General features: G+C 39.8%; 1 protein-coding gene across 1 annotated transcript; it reads left to right on the top strand.

Annotated features, from left to right (window-relative positions):
- The first annotated feature begins 299 nt into the window (after window positions 1-299).
- Window positions 300-10783, top strand: LOC121942642 (NXPE family member 3-like). Its single transcript, XM_042485906.2, has 7 exons — window positions 300-529; window positions 3833-3974; window positions 4556-4999; window positions 6107-6402; window positions 7394-7464; window positions 8797-9000; window positions 9086-10783. Exons 2-7 carry the CDS (start codon window positions 3873-3875, stop codon window positions 9628-9630), a joined length of 1662 nt encoding a protein of 553 aa, XP_042341840.2. The 5' UTR covers window positions 300-529; window positions 3833-3872; the 3' UTR covers window positions 9631-10783.
- Window positions 10784-12264: the final 1481 nt, after the last annotated feature.

Genomic DNA, 12264 nt, shown 5'->3' with positions numbered 1-12264 from the left:
AGGTGCTTGTTGTTGTGCCACAAATGATGTTACAGCACACCCTCTTGTGTAATATTGCTTAATTTTCTATTGTACACCATACAATTTAGAAATGTAAAAAGTCTTTGGTGAGTGTACAGGAATGGCCCCAGATGGAGTCATGATATTGGTGGTAGTGGTGAGGAGCTGAAGAGAGTTAGTTGAATATCTGTACAGGTGAGATGTGGAGTGGGACTTCTGATGAGCCCGGTGGAAGGAACTCTGGACATAAATGTGATGGAAACTGCAGGGAACACCTGACAGACAGCAGCAAAGGAGAGTTTTAAAGTCTGACAGCGACAAATGGCTTAGGAGGGTGTGGCAAAATTGAGAGGGGGCAAGTGACTGAGACAGATAGAGAGACGAGGAAAGCACCACACTGACTGTTTGTCCTGTAAGCTTTATTATCTGGAAGACAAGCAAAGAGAACAAGACCTCCCAGCAAACCAGCAAGACAAACTGCAGAATCACGCCAAGATTCCGTCACTGCTTTTACTCAAAATCCGTTGAGGTAAGACACATGTTTTAAAAAAGTATATTTTAAGTTTCATTTTATCATGAAACCTAAAACCCCATTCTAATGTAACTTTGAGACACTTCTATTTTACTTGTATTTGTATTATGTAAGCAAAAGTACAAAAATATTATATAAGAAATGTCATTATCATTATCACAACTACAAGTTTAAAATTATGTTATTAGGTTGAAAAATCATGATTGTTTTAAAGCATTTTTTATTTTCCTGGCCATTTCCTTTTTTGCTGTGATTTGTTTTGTATGGGTTTTTTTGTAGTTTTTTTTGGTAACTTTTTATTCATTTATTGCTAATTTTTGAGTAGTTTTCTCAAAGTTACTCATTGCCCTCTTCCCATGTGTTTGAAAATAATCAAGTTGATTACAATTTTAATTTCCCTCAACCTGTATGTGGCAAAGTATTGTATATGAATGTAATTTCTCAAAAACAGTTTCTCTTTTGCCTTTGTTGGCCGGTTTAAAAAAACCTGTTGCAGCTGTAACATGATAATGGTACACTGTGTCACTGTAGACTTACCCTTTCAACAATAGGATGTTTAGAGCCCCAAGAAAGGGATTTAGATTTCCATGGGTGTGGTCCTTCCAAATGTAAAGTCATGCAGCTCATGTTGTCGTTGTTTCTTAAGTAGCAATGATGTGTAGACGATGAAGGAACTGCCGCTGACACCGACTTGGTTGCATAAGAATTAATTTATTACAACAAAGTTCAGCATCCACCAGGCACCATGGTCTGCCTGGGAGAAGATTCGGGACCAATGTGAATCTCTCTCTTACAACTCATGCATGTGTCTTATATAGGCACAAACATCTACACATTCATCAGTAAACATTCCTCACCTATTGTATTTAATCATAAAAATAACCCCCAAGGGGCCACAGTCCATGTCATTTAAGCCTAGTATCAATATTCTACTCATCTGACTCCGAGACGTAATCATCCCTAGACCTCTGACCTCAAGATAAGACCCATACAAACAGAGCATAATACACCTCATGTTATTTATGAACTCAAAATTGCCTGACCATTTCAAGATCTATAATTAAGATTAACCAAGCTGGAGGGAATTTAAATTAATAACAAATCAATTATGAATGATAAATATCACCATTCTTTGTATTTAATTTAAGCTATTTTATAGTATCCTGAATAGAGTGCCCCGAGAGTGACATTTTTCTGTAGGCCAACAGGGAAGCTCATGTCACCCTGGTTCTCTTATCAAAATGCCGATGTGATTTTTCCATTGGATTTTCGATCACTTCAGAAAATAAATGTTTGTGTTACTGGCATGTTTTGTTCAGCAATATAATCCTCACATATGAACATTACTTTCAAGATTTTTAAGGCATAAATGCAATTGCCAGTTGAGAGCAAGAGCCAGAAGATTAGCAGATGCATCTTCTTGCCTGCGTGACATCCTAGGACATAGGTGTCAGAACACGACTCTAGGACACTGAGTTCAAATGGCTGTTCTTTGTTTGAGAAACAAAGAAGACAACGGTAGCCATTTTGAAGAAGGAACTCGCAGGACATGTGACACATGTCCAGTCTCAAGTATCCAAATGAACAAATCATATGTGGATTTCCCGTGTCCCTGCAGTTAGCAGAAATGTGATGAATTAATGTGTGAAAGAGGTGAAGTGTAAAGTGACAGACTGTACATCTCCTGGATGGCACAGGAAAAAACAATAAATAAATAAAAAGGAACAACAAATGATGGAATACATTACCCATGACGATATGTTGCTATGGTGATGTTACAAAAAACTGAATAAATGTAATTGACAAAATAATTTCATATTTATTATTTTATGGAAATATTGTAGCCATAAAAGGAAGCTTTCTCTTCATATTCTGTTAGAAACCTAAAATTTTTGTTGAACTCCCTCCAAATCTAAGACTTTATAGCTAGCTAACGCTACTTGCATTTTCTTTAGGGCTTTCATTTACAGTCTAAGTATTAAAGGGGGTTGATTGTGGACTAATGTAGGTATGGTGGATGAGTCCTGTAGCTGGTTTGCGAGACAAACTGTTCCAGCCCCAGTTATGCCTACTCCATCAGCTCTGTTCAACTAGAGCTCAACAGTTACCAGAAGGAAACAATGGGGAAAACTTCAGTTTGCAGAGCAATACAGGCATCTCTGATCTGTGTAGTAAGAGTAATGCATTGACTGTATAAATAGTGCATGCAGTTACCAAGATGTAACCCACTGGTTTATGTACTGCTGTTTTGAAGACTCTAGTTTGGCATTTCTGCTCTCGCCGTCTTGGTTTTATGAAGCCAATAGTGATAATATTTGGATGACAGGTTGGAGCTGTGGAGAAACAAAGGGTGGATATGACTCACAGACAGTAGAAAATCCTCTCAGAAAGCCTATCAATATAAATTGTTGTCATAAATGTTGAAATTAGCTATAAAGACCAAAACTGCTTTTTGTACCAGGCTGTAAATATGTTTATTTCTGCTGTAAAGTTGGCCATTTTAACACTGTGGTTTGTGGGGATTTACTCCGTTTTGAAGCCAGCTTCAAGAGGCCATTCAATAACAGGCATTTTTTTTTTTTGGCACTTCCACGTTGGCTTAATTTTTCTGCCCCAGACGTTAGTGTTCACTCTGCACCGATCTGTCGTGGTGAAGAGGGAGCTGAGCCGAAAGGCAAAGCTCTCGATTTACCGGTCGATCTTCCTTCCTACCCTCACCTATGGTCACGAGCTTTGGGTAGTGACCGAAAGAACAAGATCGCGAAATGATTTTCCTCCGTAGGGTGGCTGGGCTCTCCCTTAGAATTAGGGTGAGAAGCTCAGTCATCCGGGAGGAGCTCGGAGTAGAGCCGCTGCTCCTCCGCATTGAGAAGAGCCAGATGAGGTGGCTCGGGCATCTAATTAGGATGCCTCCAGGACGCCTCCCTGGTGAGGTGTTCAGGGCACGTCCCATCGGTAGGAGGCCCCGGGGAAGACCCAGGACACGCTGGAGAGACTACATCTCACAGCTGGCCTGGGAACGCCTCGGGGTACCCCGGGAAGAGCTGGACGAAGTGGCCGGGGAGAGGGAAGTCTGGGCTTCCCTGCTTAGGCTGCTGCCCCCGCGACCCGACCCCGGAGAAGCGGGAGAAAATGGATGGATGGATGGATGGATGGATGGATGCGTACATGATAGAGATAACATATGGTAAATAGTTTGAAGGGATTTCCTGGGTGACTGAATTTAGCTTAGTCAGCACTGCAGTAGTAATATTCTTTGGCAAAATGTGGTCTCAGTTACCCCCCTTTTTTGTGATCCAGTGGCAGAGGAAGTGGTCACATTACTCTACTGACGAATAAGATGATGATCAGAGCTTGTTCAAGAGGGGAGTACAGCACCATCTTCCTCTCTCTGACAGTGGCTGTCATAATCTACGTACTACATAACATGGAATTGCTGCAGGTGAGAACTTTTGTTTTTGATTGGATCACTTAAAGACCCTTATTTGTAATGTTTCATGCTAGTCACATTTAAGGGTAAAGGTATGTTTCAGTGTAGCCCAGCAATAATGCTCTTCACTACAAGTAAATACAATTTGAATGAAAAGGTCCTTTCCTTCTTAGCCTTGCACCTCGACTTGCTGACAACAGCAGCTTCTGTATTAAAGGCTAAGGCTGGTATTATTCTGTGCTGTAAAACCATCATTGTGTTCCAACCTGCTAGTTCCCAGTCATATACTGAAAAGATAAATGTCAAGAAATCAGTCACAAATATATACTTTTAAATAAGCCAAGCAAATCAGCTAATCACTGATGGGATGACTAAATGTGATCTAGGTTACACTCTAACCTTTTCTCTGCATCTAAAGAAATATTACACTGTGTTACACTCTTAACTGACGGCCTTGTTTGTTAATGGCTTAACCCTTTGAAAGCAGAATCAGCATCAGAGAAAAAAGTCTCCCATCTGGCTCTAGTTATTTTGCTTCCAGTGCAATTATTTGATTCATCTTTGTCACCATGTTTCTTTCAACCCCCTGCCAGTTTCTGAAAAAGGTAAACCCCACCATCATCTACCCAAGTGCTTCCACTGAGCCTGACATGCATCGTGGCCTCTGCAAATTCCAGCCACTGCCCCCTGAGGATGCACGGGAGGAACGCCAACTACTTGACTCCATTGCTTGGCCTGAAACTCCACTTTTGCCAGATCCTCTTGTCCTGGCGCAGACCAGTGATCCAGCTCACAGCACCTTCACTATTCTCCCAAGGAGGGGAGGAGGACAGTGGCGTGTAGGAGATCAGCTGGCGGTCATGATTTCAATTTCTGACTTCAATGATCGTCCCAAGAAGTCTGGGGGGGACTTCTTACTCGCCCGGTTGCATAGCCCGAAGCTTGTTGCAGGCGTAGCTGGGCAGGTGGTGGACCATCTCAATGGCAGTTACTCTGCTGTATTCACTTTACTCTGGGAAGGAGACATGAACGTTGAGGTGATGCTCAAATTTGATCGTATTCTAGTTGTTTGTTACCATCTTGTGATTGATTTTTCACTGGTGGGGTATCAATTGTCAACAAAATAATACAAAAAGTATGCTTTCTTAATGTTTAATCACCTGAACACAAGGAATCTGAAGTTTTTGTTACCATACAATGAAGGAGTCCATAAAATCAACTATGTTGCACTGCCATGTTTCTACAATAGCCCGCAACAGACAAACCAAGTATTGGCTCAAGACGGGGTTATTTGTTTTTTTGCCACTTTAGTTATCAGCCCCTTCATGATGAGCAGCTTCGGAAGAACACCGTTTTTTTGGGGTTTTTTTTAACTTGAAACCGCTTTATTCTGTGTTTTTACTGGTTCAAATCACTGGGTTTATTTGTTTTGAAGAGGAAGAAAGATTCCCAGTCAAAACCTCTGCAAATCTGGATAATTCAGCTCAAGGTGAAAAATCCCCAGATCAATGAACACTTATTGAATCCTACCTGGAGGTTCATGTTTGGCACATTCAGCTGGCTGTAACCAGCAGTCCTTACCACTAGATGCCGCTAAATCCTACACACTGCTGCTTTACACTGACATTAGCTCTATAACTTGGGTGAAAACAGTGCTTTATTGAGGTTATATTTTGTTTTTGCCAGTGAACTTATTTTAAAACAAGACAGCAAAAATGAGGTCTTAAATATGCTCCTGAATGCTTCATACATGACATCAGGCTAGCATCCAAAGCTGAGGATATGGAAATGAAGAAACAGCACTGTCTTTGGATTGCTGCTTAGGGCTTAGGGCATATCTTGTTGAACAGTCTCTAAAATTACCACCCATGAGTCTCTCACTCTACCCCTCCTGCTTTGACAGACCTGCTATGCCTAGTTACAATTGCTAAGCTATGACTGTACATTCAGTGTATGAGGGAGCAGGTAGGTGAATGGACGTTTGTCCAGAGATTGTTATTAGGACATCATTCTAATTTATAAAGGCAGAAATTTTTATAAATGTGTCAAAGTGTGGAGCTTTAAGTCATATTCACCTCATATGTCTATGGATATGAATGAACATGATTAAACTTTGTGAAGACTGTAGTTATCTGTCCTATTAGGTGATGCTGGTTCACTCCAGTGAGGCTATCACAGTGCTGACCCGGCTAAATGTTGAACAGCCTGACAGGATGCGATTCCAGAGCCTCTTCCGATCAGGCAAAATCTCTGAAACTACCATCTGTAACATCTGCCTACGTCAACCCCAGCAGCCGCTGTGCAACTTTACTGACCCCCGTACAGGTGAGCCTTGGTTCTGCTACAAACCAAAGAACCTGAGCTGTGATACCAGGATGACCCACGGTACAGAAGAATTCCATCAAAACCTCAAGGAAGGAGAGGAGAAGCTCTTTCAAAGGTGAGGCAACTGGCATTTTGTGACTTCTACATTTGCAGAGTGTTCCTCTGTATGTATTTCCTTGGTAGGATGTTTCAGTAATCTAGTGCTAAAGGCCATTATGATTGAATTTAAAGATACATTAAAAAAAACATTTAATGTTTTAAACATCACACAAATCCGACTAATCAGTCTGACTCATACTAGTGGATGTTGTCATTAATTTATGTTTTATTGTAAATTCATACATTTTATTTTGGATGTGGTCTTTCCAGAATCTTTAAGATGCGCACTTATTAGCTACCCTTTGTTGCAAGCAGTTGTGTGTATGAGCAGCGGCACAGAGGAAGAAGAGGCCTGCTTAGAAGTGATACATTTTGAGCTCATGGCAGCTTAATACAACGCAGTCTCAATGAACTGAAACATGCTACAATGGTCTGTAGAGCTGAGGGGAACATACATAGGTTTGTATGATGTCGTACAAAAATGTACACACAATGGTTATTTGATATCTAATAAATTAGCATGTCACGAACGACATTATGTGATTCATGTAAAGCTACATTTCTTTAAGTAACGTTATCCACCCCAACCTAACTCCTTAAATGAGCCAACTCCCTCTCTACTCCCATCAACGCATTGGTCATGTGATCACAGCCCTTCTAAATACCTGGGTTATACACAAATCACCGGTTTATGTTTATGTGGTGTGTATATGAATTTTTTTGCATCGTTTTTCATAGGTGTATATATGAACAGTTAATGAAAACAGCCCGAGATAGGTGAATTACGAATATATTAATTAGTGCAGCTTCATCACACAAAATAGATTTTTCAAGGCTTTTCAATGGTTTAAGTTTTGAGAACTTGTTTCTCATTTTGGTGCTTGATCTTTTTACTTTAAACGTCATATAATAGTTTCAGATTTTCCATCCCCCTGTCTTGTATTCATGTTGTAAATGTTGAAGTGTTTGTGAGAGAGATATTTTATATTGTATGTGCTTTTCCTCAGTGATATCAACATGAAAGTCTACATTAAGGCTTCAGGACCTGCCTATGTCACTGTAATGCCAAAAGATGAAGGTAAAGCATGTTTTTTTACTGCGTCCACCACTGCCTATAATAATAATAATAATAATAATAATAATAATAATAATAATAATAATAATAATAATAATAATAATAACCATATTTCACAGTTTCTAAAAAAAGGAGAAGAAAAAAAGTTTTGAGGTTCTGGAGGTATTTGAAATAAATAGAAAATGCGTCTTTTTAAAGTTGAATGTCCTCCTTAGCCATATCAAAAAACACAACTCCTTCCCTAATGCTTAAAAATGTATTTGAAATGCCTCCTAAAATTTGCAGCACTAAATCCCCTCTTATACATAACTAACAGTATCTTCTTTTGGGTAGCGGCCCTTTGTAGAAAGACATCTTGAGGCAAATTTGAGAAGAGCGATTAGAAAGTTCATGAACATGGCACCAGCTGTAACTCTAAGGAGTAAGGACAGCCCATAAGAGGTTAATAAATTCATGTTATACAAGATATTATTAACCTTAATAATAAGGAGCTGCAACTTCATACTTGATCTTAGCTCAAAGGCTAGCACATGGGAGCATTTACTATTTGCATGGACCAGTGCACCATTACAGTGCACAACAACTGGCTGCTACTTTTCTGCTTTTGGAAATTAACTTTTAGAATAGCTTTAGCAGCTACTATTTGCAGTATTGGCACCATCTTTTTCTCTTCCTGTTTTGAAGACCACCCTTCTAAATTCACACATCTTGTGAGGAAGATGAGGCTAGCGAGTATGTATAAAGTCCCATAGGGGTTTGAAACTACAACATTTCTACACTTTCTAAGACCATAAATAATGAGTTTGATCCAATATTGAGGACAGTGTTTCTTTAAAATGGAGTAAATGTTTCTAAACAATAAAAAGTCCCATGTAAAGATCTAAATCAGCAATGAATTGATCCTACCGACAAGTGTTACCCATTTGGCCAAATCTTGATATATTGTATTATATCCCATTGGGCCATAGAGCTCCATTGAAGTTTAAAACGTATTTAAAGATACAATGAGCCACACTATTTCACTGAGAAGTATTTATCACAATGAACCTGGGCATTGTAGTTTATTTACGCCATCTTGCTGATTACTAATTCACCAAGTATGAATTAATCCGCTGCTTAAAATAGTCCCAACAAATGTGTAATAAATAATGTTTAAGAAAAGCTAGTAGGAAATGACTAAACCTTCAATGAACAAAACTACATTTGTGACACATTCATGTAGATTTGTGCCTTTTAACAAATTCTGTACCACACTTCAGGAGAGACCTTGATTTTTTCGGGGGACTTGTTGACAAAAAATGGAAAATAACCCTGATCCTTTAACCTTTTTCTCAGGTCAACCACAGGTGAAGAGCAGCATTGTGACATCTGAACCCTTTGGCTATTACTACCAGGGTGTGTGGCGAGCACTGGATGGCACCACTGTCCGCCAGTTCGACACCCCTGCCATCATTAGATGTCTGAAAGGCAAAGAGGTCCTTATATATGGAGACTCCACAGTCAGGCAGTGGTTTGAATTCCTCACGTCGGTAATACCAGGTAGCTGAACCACAAAGATTTCTGGCAACAGTTTGATTTTATTCTCACTGCTGTTTGTAATCTGTACCCTCTGTAACACTTCTAGATCTGAAGGAGTTTGTCCTGCACAATCCGGGTAAAGCTGGACCTCACATGTCTGTGGACCAGACTCATAACATCTTGGTGATGTCCCGCTTCCATGGGGTTCCTATCCGTATTGTATCCGTCTCATCCAGCGAGTTGCGTTATGCTACCAATGAAATAGATGGCTTAATTGGAGGCCCGAACACTGTTGTAGTTATTGGCATCTGGGCTCACTTTGGCACTTTCCCCATTGAGGTCTATATCCGGCGGCTGCAGAACGTCCGCAGGGCGGTAGTGCGGCTGTTGAACAGGGCTCCAGCCACGAAGGTCATCATCCGAACTGGGAATCCTAAAGCTTTAAACCTTTTTTATGCGCTAACCAACAGTGACTGGTACACGCTGCAGAGTGACAAAGTGCTCAGAGCCATGTTCAAAGGAATGAACGTGCATATGATCTATGCCTGGGAGATGGTCATGGCCCATCAACTGCCGCACAACCTCCACCCACTACGTCCCATTATTAAGGACATGATTGATGTTCTCTTGTCCTACGTATGCCCTCAATAGGGCAGCTGGATATGTATTTGTGGAGGTGGAAGAATAGAGATTCAACCAACCGGAGTTTACATGCATGTATGTTTTTACCAGGTGCTACATTTTTCCTTCAGCAGTTACTGTATGGTCTAACTACAATTTTATCTATTTTTTCATGAGAGAATTTTGCACAAAAGACTGGATGGAAAGCAGTTGCAAGCCATGTTGGTGTCTGGTATTACTCACTGCTGAATGATCACGCTTATCACATAAAACTTTATGCCTTGTGTCTCTGGATTGTCAAGCAACCTTCCAGGAGATGCAGGGAACCACTGACTGAGGTACAATCGGAATGCACTGTATTTACATTTATGTATAGATGAGATTTAAGATGCTTATGTTTCGACTTTAGAAGTGCTGTGTTGGAGTATGTAAGTATGTAACCTAAATGTCTGTAACTGAACAATGATTCCAGCCCAAGTGTGATTATAATGCTAGGATAGGGTAAGATAGAGAACAAGTTTTATGTGACATGAGCCCTTAAGGCTCTTTCCAAGCAAGGCTACAATTGTTATGTAACTGCAAGAATGCCCAAGTAAGAATGCTGAAACTGGCGTTAGAAGACCTGAAATGCTACTTTATTAGTCATTTAGGAGGGTAATGTGAAGGCCACCCGTATGCAGAGACAAAAAAGGAAGTATGTAAAGTATGTAATGTGTATGTGAGACAGGAAAGGTGTGGGTGTCTGGTTTCTGTGATTGTGTTTGACCGGTCTTGCAGGAATGAAAAACAGCTCCTAATAAGGCGCTGTGTTAATGGGGGTACAGCAGAATGATCGGTGTTGACCAATCCAGAGAAGACCCCGCGCCCTTGAGAAGAGCCAGATAATGAGGGGATCCAATCAGAGGGAGACAACACCTCCATGCACATTTCCTCATTGTAAATAGTATAAAATACTGGATCAGGGAAAGACAGGTTGTCAGAATGCAGGCTGACCAGTTGGTGTTATCGGCTAGGGAGAGGCATTTCTGATCCAGGGCTCTGTAACTGCTCATTGCTTGCTGAAAAGATTCACAAAAAGGTTTGGATTCAAAATTTTAAATTCTGTGTGGACATTCAGTTATTTACTGTTTATTGAGTTGCTTTTAAGAATTCTGAACATAGCACTCACCCTGGGAGGGTGAGAGTTTTTCTACTTGCAGCAACCAAGAGGAAAACTCCTTCAGCTGGCAGGCAAATGCTGTTACCTTTTAACAGAGCCAGTGTTTAAGCTTTGCTAATGGGCTACTGGCTCCAGCCTCGTTTTGAATCAATAGCCCTTTTTACACAGAGTTCATGCAACACAGCGTGATCCTGGTGTGCGCAGCATTTTCATTTTTACAGATTACTTTAAATACAGTTTTCTAGACTTTTATCTTGCTTTTAAAAATAATTTGCTAAATCTTCTCATTTCTTGCAATATGCAAAAGATTTCATGTCAAGTTGCTCATTGCCTTTTGTCCCATGTTTTTGAGATAAAGCAAAGCAATTTGCCCAAGGTTCAAATGTTCAGTGTTGATGTCTGTCCAGGAAGTATCTCATATTTACTGTATTTAAGTATCAAAAATAATTTTATGATACTGAATGTACTGTAGTATTGAAAGTAAAAGTACGAGTAAATCCTGCTAAGGAGAAATCAAGCAGTCAAAATTCTGAGGATATTTACATTTATGTTTTTGTAGCATACACCGCCTTACAATGGAGCGTCCATTACACTTGAAGAAAAACAAGGTCTTTTTCACAACTTGAAAGATTTAAAGAAAAAAACTCCAGTTTTCCTTCCCTTCCATTCCTTTCCGTCTGTTTGTCCCCTCCTCCTTTCCTTTCCTATTTTGTAGTAAGTAACTAGGATGCTTCGAGAAAATATGGTGGAGTAAAAGTAAAAGCTGGCATAAATATAACAACCCAAGTAAAGTACAGATACTCCTAAAAATACTTAAGTAATATAACAAGGATAACACTTTGTTCCATCATACCACTGCAATGGAGTACATGACAATAGCAATCATTTTCCATTCCTCTTACTGGGTGGCTGATCTCATCCTCTGCTTAGAGAGCAAGGAGCTCCAGAACTTTCTTTTCCAAATTTGCAATTGCAAACTGCTCCTAGCTGGTTTTTAAAACTCCCCTGGTGGGTTGCAAGCATAACACGTCGTCAGAACGTTGTCAAAATGCCTTCAAAACGTCACACCAGTCCTGTCCATGAACCTGTCCTGTCAGCTATTACACAGATGCCATTTTAGTGCTGTTCTCTTTCTGTTTCTGGCTTAAAGATGAGACAACTCTGCCCCCCAGATGCTGCAACCAGAGCAAATTGATGTGATTTCTGTCAAAGACATGGTGAGAAGGTAATGAGCAACTTTATAAGACAGTGCTCAAAAATTGCAAGAAGTTAGCAAAAAGTTACAGTAAATTAAAATAAGTTGTTGTTGTTTTGTGTTTTTTGTTTAAAAGAAAAGAAAAACAAACAAATGACCTGGTAATAGTGCTAAAAATTGCAACAACAAAATTGCATGCATTATTTTCCATTATATAATTCAAAAACATAATATCCTATAACAATTATACATATAGTTTTCTGGACATTTTTTCCCTTTTTTTCTTTATTCAAACTTTTGTCAACAGAAT

Source organism: Plectropomus leopardus, chromosome 3 (genome assembly GCF_026936395.1).
Source record: "Plectropomus leopardus strain MGB_pleo_1.0 chromosome 3, ASM2693639v1, whole genome shotgun sequence".
Taxonomy (NCBI): domain Eukaryota; kingdom Metazoa; phylum Chordata; class Actinopteri; order Perciformes; family Serranidae; genus Plectropomus; species Plectropomus leopardus.
This window is presented reverse-complemented; position numbering and strand designations above follow the sequence as displayed.